We start from the raw sequence: 20,512 nt of genomic DNA, 5'->3' as shown, positions 1-20,512 counted from the left end.
GATTGAAGGAGTCCCAATATCTGCAGTCCATGTTCTGGAGACTCTGGACAGCCAATGTGTAGTGCCAGTGTGAAAGCCAGCAGGCTCGAGACCCAAGAGCTGGTCTTTCAGTTTGAGTTCAAAGGCAGGAAAAGGCCCACATCCCAGCTCAAACAGTCAAGGCAGAGATCCCTTTTATTCAGCCTTTTTATTCTGTTCGGGCTCCAACTGACTGGATGAGAGCCACCCACCTGGCTGAAGGCAATCTGCTTTACTCAGTCTACTGGTTCAAATGTTAATCTTATCCAGAAACATTCTCATAGACATACCCAGAGTTAATGTTTGGCCAAATGTCTGGGCATCTCATGGTCCAATCAAGTTGATATAAAAATTAACTCTCTTAGGGACCACCTAGGTGGCTTGAATAAAAGCTTCAAACCTGCATGAAAACCAGCCTACTAATTCTCAGAAGAGATTTTCCCCCCACTACACTCAATGCCAAAGGTCAAAACAATTTTCCTTAAAAAACTTCCGGATTAAGCGAGTATCTTCAGTTTACCCCGACACTGCTGGGAAAGACCCTTGGGAGTTTCCTCTCAGGCTGCTCACCTGAGGTGGGACCGGGGCTTTGTCTCCTATCCCCCACACCCTGGGAGCCATGGAAACTAAAAGACAAGTTTGAAAAATACCCTCAAAGCAAGAAGCTAAGTTCTCTGTTAACCTCTCTGTCCTCCCACTTTCACTTGACTTTCATGCTCCAGGTATAATTTTATTTTATTTATTTATTTTGTGGCCAGGCACAGTGGCTCACACCTGTAATCCCAGCACTTTGGGAAGCCAAGGCAGGACGATCACTTGAGACCAGGAGTTCAAGACCAGCCTGGGCAACATAGTGAAACCTCATCTCTACAAAAAGATGTTGTAAAAACTAGCCAAGTATGGTAGTGCATGCCTACAGTCCTAGCTACTCAGGAGGCTGGAGCAGGAGGATCCCATGAGCCCAGGAATTCGATTTACAGTAAGCAAGCATCACTCCACTACAGTCCAGCCTAGGCGACACTGCAAGACACTATACCAATAAGTAAGTAAAACGTTTTTTTGTGTCTCACTCAGCATTTTGACTGTTCAGTAAGGAGAGGTGGTCAGGGATTTTTCCAGCATACCCCTGGCTCCCAATTCATGGCCTGGAAGGATGGAACACAGGGAGACCTATAGGAAGCTCTCAACCCAAGGTGATGGTGGCTCAAAACTGGGTGGGAAAATCAGCTGGGCGTGGTGATGGGTGCCTGTAATCCCAGCTACTGGGAGGCTGAGACAGGAGAATCACTTGAACCCAGGAGGCAGAGGGTTGCAATGAGCCAAGATTGCGCCACTGCACTCCAGCCTGGGCGACTGACCAAGACTCTGTCTCAAAAAAAAACAAAAACAAAAACAAAAACAAAACAAAACAAAAACCAAGTGGGAGTGCTAGCTGGTGATCAGATTCTGGAGATGTTTTGAAAGTAGAGCCATCAGGATTTCCTAACAGATTGAATGTGGGCGTAAGAGATTAAAAGGAGTCAAGAATCACTCGAAGGTTTTTTAAAAGTCTGAGACACTAGAAAAATAGAATTGTAATCAATAGAGATTAGAATTTGGTGTGAGGGAAGATTGGGGTTTAGTCTGAACACACTGAATGTGAACGTTTATTACATGTCCATGTGGAGATACCAAGTAGACAATTCAATCTATGAGGCTAGAGCTCAGGACAGAGGTCTGGGCTGAAGGCACAAATCTGGTAGAACCTGATCAATGCTTTGTGTTACTCAGACAAGCCAAATAGATGTAAATGGGAATAACCGCCTATCTGCCCTTTTAGCCCCGAAAACATGGTAGGAAATGCAGTTTCCTGTGATCACAATACTAGTCTGCATTAACAGTTACATAACATGTGGCCACCATCTCAATACACTCTGTCCTCGTCGGCTATTTGCTCGAGTTCTATGCCAGTTCTGTGGCTTAAGAGGAATGTGAAGAATGTGGACAAAGCCTGGGAAAAAGCCAGCCATGTGCTGAACAAAGGGAAGACAAATGCAATCTAGCAAACGTTAAAGGAAATGAGATGATTTAGTCAGGGATGATTAATAGCAACTGGTCTCGTACTGTGAATCAGAGAAGTCTAGATACTTGAAACTAACCTGCCACCTTTAGAGCAAGCAAACAAAAGAAAATGAGTTTTCACTGCAGCATGAGATTTTTTTTTCATTTCAAGTCTTTTATCCCTAAAGCATGAGATATTTAGATTAGAAATAAAAGAGGAAAACTAGCACCTATTTAACACCTACTACATTAGGTGTTGGCCTAAACACTATTGCATTTTAATATACATTAAGATCCTTCAGGTAGAAATTCTCATTTTATAGATCAGAAAAGCAGGATTCTAAAAGGTTAGGTAAGTTCACAAGCAGGAAAGCTGCAATTCAAATCTGGGTCGAATGAGTCCAAAGCTCGTGTTCTTATTAAAATATATCACATTTCTTAACAGAAATTGATAAAAGTAGGAACTGATTACTGAAAGGAATAATGAGATCTTTTTTTTCCTCGATCTTTTTTTTTTTTTTAAATGAAGTTTCACTCTTGTTGCCCAGGCTGAAGTGCAGTGGCAGGATCTTGGCTCATTGCAACCTCTGCCTCCTGGGTTCAAACAATTCTCCTTTTCCTCGATCTTTTAAAAATTAAAAGAGATTCTTATCTGTCCAGTATATTTTCATAAACTAGATCTACCTAAAACCAAAGGAATAGAAGCCAGTTTTCAAATTATCTCTTAGTCCTAAGCAGTTATGATTCTAGATCCTGAAAACAGTCTAAATTCTGAAAACAGTCCCACTACCACCAGCACCACCACCAAGCACCAAGAACTATTTTTGTTCCTATTTTCCTATTCTATAGTAAACTATATATCACCTTCTAAAACACATATGAAATTCTATAATTTAAGATTTAAAGTAATCCCATACATAACTCAGGAGTCAAACATCCTAGGCTTAAACGGATCTTGTTTTGTTTGACTTTAGAACAAATGATTCTAAAGATTCTAAAGTAAGATGACCTTGCAATGAATTTATGAGGGGTTGGGCTGTGCTCACTGTGTTGAAAGAACCAGTAATTATTTTCACGGATAAGAAAGCCTGGGATGGCCAGGCGCGGTAGCTCACGCCTATAATCCCAGCACTTTGGGAGGCTGAGGCGGGCAGATCAACTGAGGTTGGGAGTTCGAGACCAACCTGACCAACATGGAGAAACCGCATCTCTATTAAAAATACAAAATTAGCCGGGCATGGTGGTGCATGCCTGTAATCCCAGCTACTCAGGAGGCTGAGGCAGGAGAATCGCTTGAACCCGGGAGGCAGAGGTTGTGGTGAGCAGAGATCACACCACTGCACTCCAAACTGGACAACAAAAGCGAAATTCTGTCTCAAAAAAAAAAAAAAAAGGAAAGCCCGGGATGATGTCCCAGAAGCAAAAAAAATTGCATTAACACAACTTAACAAGCACCTCATATTATCCATAACCCAAAGCTTAAGCAGGAAAACTCCACCTGAGTCAAAGAACACAATCTCTGATGAGTGGCAGGAACTTGGGTTGCTTGCTACTGACAGAGCTGCATAAATTAAGAAACATCACAATTTTCACTCACCCCGGGAAACTTCCAGAGGACTAGAGCTAAAAAGGCCATAGAGAACATTTAGCCTAAACTCCTCTTTTTATGAGAAAGTAGGATTACTGGCTGCAAATTAGCCTAAGTAGAGACTGGCAAATTGTTTCAGGGCAACTGACTCAGAAGCCAAGCAAAGCCAGACCTAATGTCAACTAAACGTGAGAAGTCATCCAGTACTGGCCCAGCACAGTGGCTCACGCCTGTAATCCCAGCACTTTGAGAGGCCGAGGCGGGTGGATCACCTGAGGTCAGGAGTTTGAGACCAGCCTGGCCAACATGGTGAAACCTTTTCTCAACTAAAATTACAAAAATTAGCCAGGTGTAGTGGCAGGCACCTGTAATTCCAGCTACTTGGGAGGCTGAGGCAGGAGAATCGCTTGAACCCAGGAGGCGGAAGTTGCAGTGAGCTGAGATTGCATCACTGCACTCCAGCCTGGGCAACAAGAGCGAAACTCCATCTCAAATAAATAAATAAATAAATAAATAAAAAGTCATCCAGCACTAAGGCTTCCACCCCTGAGACATGTCCTGCTGAGCAGCAGTCCTGTAGCATGGTTGGGAAATAGGGTCTGGAGCCAGGCGGTTGGGGTCTCAAATCTCAGCTCCACCACCCCATAACTATATAACCTTGGCACCTTACTCACTTCTATGTGCCTCAGTTTCTTCATCTATGATACAGAAACAGTATTTACCTTACAGGGTACTGACAGACATAAATGTAACAAACGTATACACTGAAAGCCATGACTGGTACTCAAAGAAGTATTAGGTATTCTTATTTAATTATTCTCTCCCTGGCACCACCAGCATCCTCTCCCACAGATTGACACTGTCTGCTTGCTCATGGCCCATAACAACCAGCCCAGATAGTTACCTCATAGGTCAGGTCTAGGAACCACCTCTGATTCTATGATTCTTGAGAGGAAAAAAGCTGTCTGGTCAAGTATCCAACCCTGGTGGGTAAGGGTTATCAATGGAGCACAAGCATAGCCCCCTGGACCTGCCCTCAAACTGTGGAAGGTCTAGAGCTTTACCCTATTTGCAAGCTTGCAAGCTAACAAGCTAGCATGCTAGAGTCTTACAGACACTGGCAGAAGACACAAACTCTTGAGTCTGAGACCAAGAACTTGTTATAGCAACAGCCATAGCCAGAGCAGCAGCATTTACGCCAGTTTAAGACCCAATTCCACAAAGCCACACACATGCTGTGTGGGCTGTGTCACAGGAGAGGAACCCCAAGCTCTGGCTGAACTTTGCCCTAGAGGGAAACATTATCATTACTACATAGGTGTAAACAAACCTACCCTTTTTGCTCTGGAAGGAGACAGTATCTCTGTCCTCTAAGGATGTCTGCTATACACACATCCTTGAAAAGCTAGCCAGAAACAAAGGAGGTCAGTTCCTCTGCTCTTAACACATGAACAAACAGGAGAGACCCTTGTGTCTCGACAATATCTAAATAAATGAAGACATATACTTGTGTTCATGGATTGTAAGTCTCAATATTGCTAAAGTGTCAATTCTCCCCCAAAATGAACTGTTGATTCAACACAATCCCAATAAAAATTCCAACAGGATTCTTTTCGGTAGCAAGTGACGAGCTGATTTTTAAATTCATATGGAAAGGCAAAGGGCTTAAAAATAGCCAAAACAACCTTGAAAGAGAACAAAGTTGGAGGACTTGTACTACCTGACTTTAAGATTTATTATAAAGCATGGTATTGGCATAATGATCCAAAAATAGATGAACAGAACAGAACAGAATCCAAAATGACCTTCACATGTATTGTCAACTGATTGTCAACAAGGTGCAAAGGCAATTCCCTGGAGAACAAAGTCTTCAAAACAAATGGTACTGGATCAACTAGATAGAAAGTCTTATGCAAAAAAATAAAGCAAAAAATAAAAATAAAAACAACAACAAAAAAAACTCTCACCACAAACAGATACCAATTCGAAACAAATCATATACCTAAATATGAAATGCAAAACTATAAAACTACTAGGAGAAAACACATTAGAAAACCTTTGTGACACTGATTTAAGAAAAAATTTCTACAACAAAAGTATGATTCTTCGAAGAAAAAGAATTATAAACTTTATCACAATTAAGATAGGTCTTCTGCTCTTCAGAAGATGCTCTTAAGAGAATGAAAGACAAGCCACAAGCTGGGAAAAAATATTTTTCCAACACATTTGTCAAAGGACACAAACCGAATACATAAAGAACTCTCAATATTCAGTAAGAATCTATCCAATTTTTTTAAAATAAGCAAAACATATGAACAGATACCATCAAAGAAGTTGCATGAATGGCAAAACATGAAAAGATACTCTACATCATTAGTCATAACAAAAATACAAATTAAAACCACGGTGAAGTATCACGGTATCCCTACTGGAATGTCTAAAATTAAAGAGAATGATCATACACTAATACCCTGCTGCTGGGAATGTAAGATGGTACAAGCACTTTGGAAAACAGGGTGGCAGTTTCATAAAAACTAACATGCACCTACCATATGTCTCAGCAATCCCACTTCTAGGTATTTACCCAAGAAAAACAAAAGCATATGTCCATGCAAAAACTTGTACAAGAATGCTCCCAGCAGCTTTATGTATAGTAGTCAAAAGCTGGAGACAACCAAAATGTCCATCACTAGCTGAATGAATACACAATTGTGGCATATCCACAACATGGAATATTATTTAGCAATAAAAAGTAATGAACTATTAATAGACACATGGATGAACGTGGATGGATCTCAAAATCAACATGGATGGATCTCAAAATAATTATGCTGAGTGAAAGAAGCATGGCAAAAAAGAATACAAACTATGATTCCACTTATATAAAATCAAAGAAAATGAAAACTACAGCACAGAAAGGAGGCAAGTCACTCTCTGGAAAGCAGGGAGAGGAGCAGGAAGGAGGGACCACAAAGGGGCACAAAGTGCCTTTGGAGGTGATGGGTTTGCACACTACCTTGATTGTGATAATAATTTTACAGGTGGACATTTATATCAACACTTATCAATTGTTCACTTTAAATATATGCAACTTATTAAATGTCATTATACATCAATAAAGCTACTTTTTAAAAAAGCATTCACGCTGGGCGCAGTGGCTCACGCTTGTAATCCCAGCACTTTGGGAGGCCGAGGCGGGCGGATCACGAGGTCAGGAGATCGAGACCACGGTGAAACCCCATCTCTACTAAAAAAAATACAAAAAATTAGCCGGGCATGGTGGCGGGTGCCTGTAGTCCCAGCTACTCGGAGAGGCTGAGGCAGGAGAATAGCGTGAACCCGGGAGGCGGAGCTTGCAGTGAGCCGAGATCGCACCACTGCACTCCAACCTGGGTGACAGAGTGAGACTCCGTCTCAAAAAAAAAAAAAAAGCATTCATCACCAAATGGAACTGACACTAAAAAAATAGAGGTTAATTTGAATTATAAAAAAAATAAAGAAAATTTATTTTTATACATGGGTGAAATGTATACTCATTAAACAACATATAATGTTAAAAATTATGATGAAATTGGGACAGAACTTTAGGTTAGATTGGTAGTTAAGGGTGAAGAGGAAAGGATGCAGTAAAGATAGCTTTTTAAAGAAATTTTAAAACACACATACTATACATGTGTACTTCTCAGAGCTGAGGTGTCTTTCCAATTTCTTTTTATCCAAATTATTTAACAATGGGACTTCTCTTTTATCTGATAGAACCACATACCCACATAGCGTACTGTGCTGTTAGTAGAGAATGGGATAGGCTGATGCTGTTTACCAGTTGTTTTATAAGACAATTTTTCTTTGTGTTGTAGGGACACCAGTAAATCATAACCAAATTGAAAGCAATACTTCAGAAACAGAACTAGAGTAAACTTAACATACCGAGACATTTTCTAAAATTTGACTTTTTTTTTAAAGAAGTAACATCTTATAATCAATCCTACTTTCTAATACTTTAAAATTTCCTTCAGCTACAGAAGAACAGGTATACAGTAGGCCCCTCTTATCCACAGTTTCACTTTCCACAGTTTCAGTTAGCCACAGTCAACCATGGTCTGGAAACATCAAATGGAAAAATCCAGAAATAAACAATTCTTAAGTTTTAAATTGCACACCATTCTGCGTAGCATGATGAAATCTCGTGCTGCCATCCCACTCCATCCCATCAGGGACATGAATCATCCCTTTGTCCAGCATATGCTATGCGCCCTTTAGGTTACTCAGTAGCTATCTAGGTCATCAGGTCAACTGCTGTAGTACCACAGCACTGGTGTTCAAGTAACCCTTATTTTACTTAACAATGGCCCTAAAGCACAAGAGTAGCAGTGCTGGCTTATTATAATAATTGTTCTATTTTATTATTAGTTGTTGATAATCTCTATGCCTAATTATAAACTAAACTTTATCATACAGATGTATGAATGTTTAAAAATATAGTATATAGAGAGGGTTTGGTGCTACCTCTGGTTTCAGGCATCTGCTAGGAAACTTGGAATGTATGCCCCGTGGATAAGGGAGGACTACTGCATAACCCATACAAGCAGCTGTACAGATAACCACCGCCCTTACCACTCAAAAGCCACCACAGCAAAGGGATGAATCCTGGACTCTCGCTGATGTATTTCAAGCCTTTCAAATTGATGCTTACATTGTACAGGGACATCAGCATTAGCCTGAAATGTAAAAGAAAAAGGTGTTGGAATGCTCCATCCACACTACATTTCACCCTAAACATACCTACTAGTTAAGAGGAACTTAACGTATTTAGATCTTCCCTCACATTTTAGATGTCCAATTCTACAATCTGGATAATGAGAATCGTAATATAATATACGTGAATTAATAATATCTGTCTATGTGAGGCCACAGGAAAATGGGAAACTTCAGCAATGATATCACATAATACCGCCTTTCATAGGCTCACATAATCAGAGTCTCGAATGCAGAGAGGGTCCCACAGGAAACCTCACAACCCATATTTATTGATTCATTTCTTTTATTTCCAATCCTGCATTAACATACAGGTTACCCTCAATTTGTAAGAGTACTGTACTCTCAAAGTTCAGTTCAGCCATCTAAAACCTAATGACATATTTTCATTCAATGAACATTATGCATGACATCCAGGTAGCCAGGTAAGGCAGGCCACAGGACTACATAATCACAGTACAAGGAATGAAGAGTACTACAACCCAACCATCCCTCATAACCAACAGAGCAGTTTACTGAATAGGATAGGACTTTACAAGCTGTTTCGGGATTGAACCATGGCTGGCAATGCAGAGTCTGATGAAAGAAACTACAGGACTTTGGTTTCTGCAAATACTGCAAAATACAGAGAACCCAAACACTTTACACTGCAGAGCAATAAAAAGGCTAGACAAGTATTTTTTGCAAAGCCTTTGAAATAATGAATGAGTTTGCAAGAAATGAAAAGAAAACATCTCTGATCGGGAACAAAGTAAGAGCACAAAATCTCAGAGGAAAGTGCAAAAGATGCTGCAATTCCAAAAGACTAGAGCTTCCGTTACAGTGGCTTCATGCAGAAGGACCGAGGGAAAAGCCTCAGAGAGACACAGGCATTCAGTTCACAGACCCTGCAGAAACCAGAAGAGAGGAAACTTTCAAGCTTAGCATAAATTCACATTTTTGGCGGGCCTGAAAAATCCCCAAGCCAGTAATTTTAATATAAAACAGACCTGGGATAGAAGCTCCCCCAGCTTCCTGGACATTAAAGGAAAGGATCCTCAACCTGGTCTTCAAAGAATTCCCACAAATACATACTAGCAGATGGGAGTTCATAACAAAAATCATAATATGACGCATGAGAAAAAGAAGACCAGGTAAGCAACACCCAGCACAAAGAACCAATAACAGGGCTAGAACCAAAAATTTTTCAGATACTAGAAGTATCAACTGCAGAATAGAAAACTGGTATGTTAAATGGGTGAAGATAATTTTATTTATTTATTTTTTTTTTGAGATGGAGTCTCGCTCTGTCGCCCAGGCTGGAGTGCAGTGGCGCAATCTCGGCTCACTGCAAGCTCCGCCTCCCAGGTTCAGGCCATTCTCCTGCGTCAGCCTCTCCGAGTAGCTGGGACTACAGGCGCCCGCCACCACGCCCGGCTAATTTTTTGTATTTTTTAGTAGAGACGGGGTTTCACCATGGTCTCGATCTCCTGACCTCGTGATCCGCCCACCTCCACCTCCCAAAGTGCTGGGATTACAAGTGTGAGCCACCGCGCCCAGCCGAAGATAATTTTAAAAGAAATTAAAAACATAATCAAGAAGCTAGGATTACTATTATGAATGACCAGCCAATTCAAAAATAACAGCAGAATTTACAAAAATGAAAACAATAATTAAAATGTAAAACTCAAGGGTAATTCAACACATGGAAAAGGAGAAATACTAAACAGAAAAGACAGCTTAAGAAACTACAGCAAGAAAGAAAAACAGATCAAAGAAAGATAAAAGGAGGCTAAGGTGGAAAAGTTCAACATTCTTCCAAATAGGGTCCACAAAGAAAGAACAGAAAGAACGAAGGAAAAAATTGTTTCAAAAATATTTTCCAGAAATGAGTAAATATAAACCCTCAGATTCAGGAGGCACAAAAAAATCTCAAGAAAGATAAATAAATACAAATCTACACACATCACAATCAAACTTTAGAAAATTAAAGACAAATTTTGTAAAGCAGCCAGAGAGAAAGGCCATATTACCTATAAAAGAGTAATTACACCAAAAGCTGGGCTCTCTATATCTACCAAGTGTAAAGAGAAAGTAATAATAAAGTTAGAATTGTAAACCCAGCAAAAAGATTTTCAGCAAAAGAGGTAAAGTAAAAATGTTGTCAAAGAAAATCTCAGACATTTTTAAACAAACAGATCTGAACTGAAAGAATTTGAAGGACAGACTTCAGAAAAAGGAAAACGACATCAGAAGAATGTTCTGAGATACAAGGAGGGTTAGTAAGTAAAGGGATGTGAGTGTACAGAAGTAAACATTGGGGGGTAAAAGCAGTCATTAAAATGTCTATGGGATTTTTGAAACTTTTCAACAGAGCTAAGACACAGCCCATGAATGCATGTAATCCAGGATGTAAGTATTAGAGCATTCTAAGATCCTTCTACTGTTTAGGTGAGAAAGACATTAATTACTTTCAAGTAAACCAAATACATCAAATCATGCTTTAAAAAAGGGGCTATCACTGAAAGAAACAAGGGTAAACTTTCAAGACACTAGAAGAATGAAATGAACTCAGAAAAGAACTTAGTGACTTTGAAAGACAGATAACAGAGTAAGACCCTGTTGAAAGAAAGAATAGAAAAGGAACAAAAAGAGAAAGAAGAAGGGAGAGAGAAAAGGAAGAGGGTGGGAGGAAGGGAAGGAGGGAGACGGGAGGGAGGAAGCAAGGGAGAGAGGTAGGGAGGGAAAGATAACTCAGAAAAATCATAATAAAAAGAAAAACAAAATATGACAGAATAAATCCAATTATTTCATTAATCACGAATGTTAATGAACAGGATATTCCTATTAAAAGGCATAGATTAGGCATAGATTATAGATTGTTACATTAAAGGAAAAACAAAATGCAACCATGGACTTTTTCAAAGAAACACATCTGAAACAAAAGTTTCCAGAAAGGGGCCAGGAGTGGTGGCTCACACCTGTAATCCCAGCACTTTGGGAGGCCAGAGCGGGCAAATTGCTTGAGGCCAGGAGTTCAAGACCACCCTGGCCAACATGGCAAAACCCTGTCTCTGCTAAAAATATGAAAAAATAGCCAGATGTGGTGATGTGCACCTGTAGTCCCAACTACTAGAGAGGCTGAGGCAGGAGACTCTCTCGAACGCAGGAGGCAGAGGTTATAGTGAAGCAAGATCGCACCACTGCATTCCAGCCTGGGCAACAGAGTGAGACTCTAAAAAAAAAAAAGCTTGCAGAAAGTTGAAAGAATTGGAAAAGATATATCAAACAAATACTAATGAAAAAAGAAGAAAGAGAAGGCTGAGGTAGCTACATTAATAGAAAAGAAAATAGACTGAGTGCAGTGGCTCACGCTTATAATCACAACACTTTCAGAGGGTGAGGTGGGCGGACAGCTTGAGCCCAGGAGTTGGAGCTCAGCCTGGGCAACATGGCAAGACCCCGTCTCTGCAAAATGTACAAAAACAGCTGGGCATGATGGCGCGCCCCTGTGGTCGCAGCTACTGGAGCAGCTGAGGTGGGAGGATCACTTGAGCCCAGGAGGTCGAGGCTGCAGTGAGCTGTGACAGTGCTACTACACTCCAGCCTGGGTGACAGAGCAAGACCCTATCTCAAAAATAATAACTAAAAATAATAATAATTTTAAAGGAAAGAAAAGAAAAGGGAAAGCATCTTTAAAAATTAAGAGGCTAATTTTGTGTGTGTGTGTGAAACAGAGTCTTGCTCTGTCACCCAGGCTAGAGTGCAGTGGCGCCATCTTGGCTCACTGCAACCTCCGCCTCCCGGGTTCAAGTGACTCTCCTGCCTCAGCCTCCTGAGTAGCTGGGATTACACGCACGCGCCACCACACCCAGCTAATTGTTGTATTTTTAGTAGAGATGGGGTTTCACCATACTGGTCAGGCTCTCGAACTCCTGACCTCATGATCCGCCCACCTCGGCCTCCCAACGTGCTGGGATTACAGGCGTGAGCCACCACACCTGGCAAGGCTAAATATTTAATGCTGAAAAGTTCAGTTCATCAGGAGGGTAGCATTTTAAACTTGTATGTACCTAATAATACAGCCTCAAAAATACATAAAGGCACAAATTGATAAAACTACAAGAAAAAGCTGACCAGTCCACAATAATGGCAGATTTTAAGGCACCTCTTATAGCACTTAATACATTAAGCTGATTCTCTGATCCACCACATAATTAAGTTAAAAATCATTTTTTAAGTAAGTTTTAAAACTCCAAACAACATTTAGAAAATTAAAAGTACATCTCTATAAGAATAAGTCAAAGAAATTATGAGGAAAATTGGGCAACTGAACAAGAATGAATACGCAAAAATAAAACTTGTGATGCTAGTGAAATACACACACACACACAGCCTTTAATACTTATTCCAGAAAAAAATAGCTGCAGCTATGGCAGAGTAACTTGCATTGGACTAACCCTCCCACTAATAAGAATCACAAATTCTGAACAAAATATAGGAACCATTTAAGGGGAATGGAAAGCAGCCACAGGCAGGCAGAAACTGAAGAGAAGTGCCCCCTTGAAAGAAGAGGGGTGGCTCATGCCTATAATCCCAGCACTTTGGGAGGCCAACATGGGAAGACTGCTTGAGCTCGGAGTTCAAAACCAGCTTGGGCAACACAACAAGATCCCATCTCTTCATTAAAAAACAAACAACAGAAAAAAAAACCATTAGACAGGCATGGTAGCACATGCCTAGAGTCTCAGCTACTCGGAAGGCTGAGGCAAGAGAATCACTTGAGCCCAGGGACGTCAAGTCTGCAGGGTTGTGACGGTACCAGCCACTGCACTCTGGCCTGCGTGACAGAGCAGGACCCTGTCTGAAAAAAAAAAAAAAAAAAATTTTTTTTTTTTTTTTTTTATAAAGAGGCAAATATATTGAGGTTTACACAAGGCCACATAGCACCAGGCAGCCGGCTTTCAATCAGAAACCTGGGGATGACCAGATTGAGAAGTAAAACCAGAGTCCAGGGTCACCAGGGTGGAAAGAAAGGGAAGAAGATACCTAGAAAGGAAGGTTTCAGAACAAGAGAGCACTAAAGTGTGCATGAAAACCCTCCAAGGTCCTAGCCTCTAAATGGCCCAAGTGTGAGGCAGAGAAAGAGGGAGAGCTGCAAGGCAGAGGAATGAGGCACAGCTCTGCTGCAGACCACGTCCAGGGAGCCAGAGCTCAGGTATAAGTCAGGCAAAGCTGACGACCAGCTAGGACACACATAATTCCCTTCAGGAAAAGATAACAGAGTCCAGAGCCCTCACAACCTACCTTCTGCCACCTCCAGTACACATGCTATCAAATAAACACTGAACTAGCACAGCCGGCTAGGATGAGGAGAGTAAGCCACTTGCTTTGGGTGTAAATTTAAGGGAGTATCAAAATGCCCAGTAGCCCATATTTTTTAACACTGTAATTCAATATTTTAAAAAATAATATTTAAAATGCCCTAATAAGCAAAACTTTAATTTTTTACTTTTTTTTTCTAGAGCTAGGGTCTCACTTTGTCACCCAGGCTGGAGTGCAGTGGCATAGTCATTGTTCACTGCCACCTAGAATTCCTGGGCTCAAGCAATTCTCCTGCCTCAGCCTCCTGAGTAGCTGAGACTACAGGCACCTGCCACCACACCCAGCTAATTTTTTAATTTTTTGTAGAGATGAGGTCTTGCCATCTTGCCAAGGTTGGTCTGGAATTCTTGGCCTCAGGCAATTTTCCCACATCGGCCTCCCAAAGTGCTGGGATTACAGGCATAAGCCATTGTGCCCAGCCCAAAATTTTAAATAAAGATGGAACTGGTCACATACTGGAGCCTAAGGCAAAAGGAAAAATCAGTAATACTGACCAAGTCCATTATTAAGGGACTAACTAAATATACTACGGTACATGTAACACATGCGTGCCACAGAAAATTTCTATTGTAGTTCTCTATTAAAATCTCTGGTTTCCCCACTAAATTTTGTTTGTCAAAAGCAAGCTCCATGCCTTATCTTCATCATCTCACAAACTAGTAATAGTAAGACTGGACGCAATAAGCACTCAATTTATTTACTGAAAAGTGAATCAACTCCCAGTGATTAAAGATCAAAATATATAAAAGCTAAGGTCTTCCTTCTCGCCCATGTGACCACAGGCACTTTCTTTTTTTTGTTTTGTTTTTTGTTTTTTTTGTTTTGAGACGGAGTCTTGCTCTGTTGCCAAGTGAGACAGACAGGCTGGAGTGCAGTGGTGCAGTCTCGGCTCCCTGCAACCTCCGCCTCCCGTGTTCCAGCAATTCTCCTGCCTCAGCCTCCTGAGTAGCTAGGACTACAGGCGTGCGCCACCACACTCGGCTAATTTTTGGGGTTTTTTTTGTTTTTGTTTTAGTAGAGACGGGGTTTCACCATGTTGGCCAGGCTGGTCTCAAACTCCTGACCTCAGGTGACCCATCTGCCTCGGCTTCCCAAAGTGCTGGGATTACAGACATAAGCCACTATCCCTGGCCGACTATGGGCACTTTCAAAGTCCCTGGCAATGCTCTGGAGCCAGAAAAGACAGAGCTATGCAAGCACCCTCCAGTGCAGGGTGCTCAGTTCTCAAAACAAGGTCCTCAGCCTCCCAGCGGGCTACAAAATAAGCCACACTGCAAGTTCTTTCAAGTTTCACTGACAATTTTTACATGAATACAAAAGCTACTCACTAGTAACCTATTTAATGAGGTATTAAGGGCTACTCAAATGTAGTGTTCATGAGGAAAATTTAGCACCTTAACTAGAATTCAGTGAGGCATCGAATCCAGTATTCCAAGAAAAGTTCCTGCTTCAGATCACAAACACAAAGAGTTGGAATTCCTTAGAATTAAATATATTGCCCATGGCTGCTTTCACACAGGCAGTAACAGCAGAACTGAGTCACTGCAGCAGAGATCATATGACCCCAACAGCCTAAAATATTTTCTGTCTGACACTTTACGGAAAAAGTTTGCTGACCTCTGCCTTACGGCATGAAAATAAGATAAACCAATCTTCTGTATGTCTTAAAAAGCAAAGCTAGCATCTGGTAATAACTGTAATATAGGGCAACCTTCTGAAGAGATGGCCAGTTGAAATTCTTTGCTGACGGCCATTTAGATTTAAGGTGGCAAAAACAACTCCCAAGTTGGCAGATGTCTTTAAATTTTTATATTTGGTCAAAATCAGTTATCCTTAAGAAGATAAAATGAAACACATACTTAGAACAACCAAGTCGCCACCTGAGACCTCATGTCACTGCCAAGATACATCTCACAGAAGACCAAAGACTTCTAGGTCACACAAGAGTTAGCAAAAAATAAACCCAAAAAACTGTTTCTTATGTAAATGTTTTGTCTAATATAACATTTCTATTCCAACTAAAAATATTTGTAAATAGTGTATCAAGTTTCCAATTATCAAGTCTAAAGAGACTGCCCATTCATTTTACTCTTCTAGTATTGAAATATTAAATGTTAGTTCTTGGCCAGGCGCAGTGGCTCATGCCTGTAATCCCAGCACTTTGGGAGGCTGAGGCAGGCAGATCGCTTGAGGTCAGGAGTTCGAGACCAGCCTGGCCAACATGGTGAAACCTCATCTCTACCAAAAATACAAAACTTAGCTGGGCGTGGTGGCGCACACCTGTAGTCCCAGCTATTTGGGAGGCTGAGGCAGGAGAAGCACTTGAACCCGGGAGGTAGAGGTTGCAGTGAGCCAAGATGGCACCACTGTACTCCAGCCTGGGCAACAAAGTGAGACTCAGTCTCAAAAAAAAAAAAAGAAAGAAAGAAAATGTTATTTCTCAAACTAGTGTACTAAGCGTTAGGCTTTTTCTTCCAATGACCAAAAAAAAAAAAAAAAAAAAAAAAAAAAAGTAGGCAAATTCTGCTTCCTGCCACAAACCTCAGCAGAAAACCTGTTATAAATGGGGCTAATGGGCTCCAAAAGAGCAACTTCCCAGTCTCTGCAGTCTTGATCATCTAAGATACATCTGACATTTAAAAGGACTGAAAATATGGCTAAAATAAAGGCACTGGTGAACTCGAAATGCCACATAAGCAACACGAGTAACTCATCTTCAATAAAAAGCAAGTTCTCTTTACCTAAATATACAAGGTCTCGGGGCTGAACAAGCACAAGGTCTGAAAAGAAAGCACTCCTCCACAGGCCAACACAACTGAGTCACTAAAGGTAGAAGTGACAACTTGACTACCTTATTCTTCATCTTAAAAGAAAATATAACTTGTAACCTACGAGTAACAGAATAAACACGCCCAGTACTTCAAAACAAACTAGCAATAAAAATAAGCAAGAAAAAGGAGTATCTGTGAAGTTCACTGCCAAGAAACAAGCCAATCAGTGATGCTAAACTGACCAAAATCTAAGGTAGCCAAATTAGCACCATAAAGTAATTCTACAGCACAATAATAAAATTCTTACAAAAGACTGCATGTAATTTGAGAAAGCAATTGGCACAGCAATACTACATTTTTAGACCAAATTATTCTTGACAGAAACTTAAGAGGCCTACCAATTTTTCATTAGACAGAGTACAGTAACTAATGACTTAACAGACTTTAGATTCTGTGCCTCTTTCCTCAGTCAAGTTAGAACCTAAAAACCTGTGGTTTATATCATGTCATCCTCAAATATCTGTATGTTAATTTGTATCTATTATGTTACAATGAAGACATACAAAAAGATATAAATAATAATACGATACCCACCTCCCTGGTTAAGAAAGAAACCCTATAACCAGAGTTGAATTCCCTTGGTGAACGCTACCCAAAGGCGTGCTTCAGTGAGGTGTAACCACAGCTATGTCTGATATTTAAACTAGCCACGCATTGCTAATACTTTAGGTGCAGAATCTTTTTTCTTTGCACGTCTGCATCAACAGCAACATACGGCAGGCAATCTTCCACGCTATGGTGAGATTCGTTTATGTTGATTTCTATACCTCCAACCTATTTCCACTGATATATGCCAACTTTTTAACTAATCACAATTTATTTATCTATTCTCCATCTTATAGACATTTAGGTAATTTCCTAGTTTGTGCTATTACAAACACCACTGCTATAACGTTTTCTGTACAAGCATCCTGGTATCCCATGGAAAACTTTCTCTGGAGTACACATGCAGATGGGGACTCTGTCCTCGGCATGTGCAGACACAGCCTCCACAGACACAGGCCAGGTGGCTCCACGTACCCTCCAGCAGCACATGGACAGGTGTAAGCTTCACTGTGGCTTCACGTCCAATCGGAAGCTTGTAATCATCAGACTGTGATTTTTTTTTCAATGAGAGGCACCAAAAAGGCATCTTATTAGGGTTATAATTTGCTTTCCCCTGATTACTATGGAGAGTAAGAATCTTTCCTGTGTTTATGAAGCTGCTGTGTGTTTTATTCTGTAGAGTGCCTGATTTTTTTCTTTTGCCTATTTGTGTATTTGGTTATTTGCCTTTTCCTTATTCAAAAGGCCAAATAAGCAAATTACTTAGTTATACCAGTTTTTTTTTTAATGTACACAGAATGACCAAACTAGACAGGGTAAAACCCAAAAATGCCTTTCAGAAGAGCTGATGTTCACAGCACCATCTACCAATTTATAACTCAACAGAGACCAATTCAGTGGCTGGTAAGCACATTGTAGGTGAAAGCTGTACCACCTGGAAATAATACACATTAGTTCCCAGGCCCCAGATGACTTCCAGATATTGACTTTTGTTAATACCTGGAAATGATGAGGACTCTAAACTTAGGAATTTGAATATTATCTAGATAGAGTTTGTCTTGAAAACATACTTCTTTCATTAGGACAATTAATTGTAATGCAATGTCTTAAAATTATCTTACAAGATCCCTAATGATAACTTTCCTATCTAGAATTACTAAAGCTTTGACTGGAAACTGTTTAGAAACCCCATCATGTTTGAAGATTTCTGTTCAGCCAATACTTCTGTGAAAAAGGGATCAAGCCACCAAAATGCACAGTAACACTCTGTAGAACTTTTAATAGCAAACCGGGGAGAACCACACCCAGAAAGTGAGGATTTGCTCTCACTCATCATGTAACATTTACTGAGCATTTTCTCTGTCCTGGACTCGACACTCTGCAGACGTTTACAGGAAATGGGAGACAAACAAAGCAACTAGTGAACAAAGTGTGGTAAAAGCTTTACAGCTTCCTCTCCACACTTAGTTCTAAAAGGCTGCTACTGTCTTAAGACATTTTGTGGAAACACTTCTAGAAGGATCTTCGAAAAATACAATCTGCACTGTGACTATTCCAGACGAATTATTTGGAAAACAGGAGCTTGTGTGTGGCTCCAACCTGCAGATGCAGCCACACAGCTACTCCACAGAGAGATGGGACGATACTATCACCCTGATTTGCCCACAAAGGTGAGCTGGTTTTCCTGCAGAGCTCACGGCTGCTTCTGAAGTCAACTGCACAAAGAACCCAGAAACCTCCACAAGCCATACTCTCACTGATGACATCCGACTGGTGACACCTGGGGAAGATGCTGGGCAGGGATAAACAAACAGTAACTTCAAGAAACAGGAATCATATAGAGCCCAAACTCCAAGAGGCATTTCTGTAACCCTCCACCCTGTGCCTGGATGAGAAAACCTTGCTGAGCCACTGTTCTCCCACACATGCCAAATATTCTCTGGCCCATGACACTGAAATGCACTGTGTCAGTTACCTCAGCTTGGTAAAAGCAGAGGTGTTCTCGTCATAGACACTGCACCCCAACTGCAAATCCAAGGACAGTGTTACCTGAGAACCAAGTGACCATTCAGGAATGTGGGTAGCTCCCACCCCGGAGGCCTCTCTCCTCACTCGGGATGAAGAACCACCTTAAACTCTGGGCCTTCTGCCATCCCCTTCAAGAACACCTCCAGCAGGTCCGACATGAGGAGCCGCTAGTGTAGATGTGAAGAGGCCTTTCATGGCCTACTCAACAAGGACTGGTAAAATCATAGGCAGCGTGGGCAGTGAGAAAAAAAATAACCTGGCCTCCATGAGGAAGTACAAAAAAAGGGAGGGAAACTTTTAAGGCTGGAGAAATCCACAAGTCTAATAAAAAAAATAATAATAATTGCAGTTGCCTAAGTGTTACCAAGTATCAAGGAGAATGGAAATGCCAGGGTCATGTCACAGCAGTGGAGAAAGAGGAGCCACAGAAAGGAGACTTTGGGTCATGCAGCTCAGTGCCAGGACAGTGCTCAGGGTCCCCCGCAATCCCAAGGTCCAGGCACGGCACAGATGCTGCCCACACCAGGCCCTGGGAGCACAAGCCTGGGTGACCAGTGGCCAGAGGGGAAGGAAATGGACTGAGGTGGTGACAATGGGGGATGCTCCTGACATGTGTCATTCCATGGCTGAATGACTAAGGAGAAATACACAGAGAAGAAACAGACAGGACACTGCCGGGGGCATGCCACCAGCTGACTGCACTGAACTGCCCCAGCCTTGGCTGACAGAGCTCACCCTGCACACAGTTCTGTCAAGTGGCCATTTCCAGCAGACACCTGAGAGGCTGATGGGAATGTGGAAAATTACTCGTGAGGTATGGCTGTCAAGACTGAAAAGCTACGACCGCTACAGTAAACAGAATCCAGTCATCCTGCTGGCAGCACCAACCACCTTGAGGGGCCTCCAAGGTCAGCTGGTGTGTCTGGCCACCATATACTGGAAGTTCCTAGATTTGGAGAGTTAAAAACAGGGTCTTCACAAAAAAGGCAGATAAACTAGGAACAGCCCGAAACCATATGGCTGGGGAGGCTACGCCACTGAAAGAACTCACAGAGGCTGAGTCACAACAATGTCCCATGTACAACCCTACGAATGTTTGCCACAAAAGACATGGACATGTGGCCCAATAGCAGAATCGAGTCTGATCCACCACTGACCCACAGGGATTTCAGGGGGAGGCAAAAGGAACACACCATGAGCCAGCTCTGCATTCTAGTCATGGTAAACCCAGGCTGGCTAGTGGTTTGAAAGGGCAGACATGGCCTGGGAGACAAAAGGCTGAACAGGAGCCAGTGGAGCCGGAGCGCTGGAAATACTGGAGCAAGAAATGACAGGCAACAGG

At 41.5% G+C, this 20,512-nt stretch overlaps 1 protein-coding gene across 6 annotated transcripts in view; it reads right to left on the bottom strand.

Annotated features, from left to right (window-relative positions):
• HSF2BP (heat shock transcription factor 2 binding protein) overlaps positions 1-20,512 on the bottom strand; it is a 156,403-nt gene that overhangs the window by 84,010 nt on the left and 51,881 nt on the right. For all 6 annotated transcript variants that reach the window (XM_032175366.2, XM_058427935.1, XM_058427936.1 and 3 more), the window contains exon 8: positions 8,261-8,364. In XM_032175366.2, coding sequence (XP_032031257.1) covers positions 8,261-8,364 — 104 coding nt within the window. The remainder of the gene's footprint in view (positions 1-8,260; positions 8,365-20,512) is intronic.

This window comes from Hylobates moloch, unplaced genomic scaffold (assembly GCF_009828535.3).
Source record: "Hylobates moloch isolate HMO894 unplaced genomic scaffold, HMol_V3 SCAFFOLD_14, whole genome shotgun sequence".
NCBI lineage: Eukaryota > Metazoa > Chordata > Mammalia > Primates > Hylobatidae > Hylobates > Hylobates moloch.
This window is presented reverse-complemented; position numbering and strand designations above follow the sequence as displayed.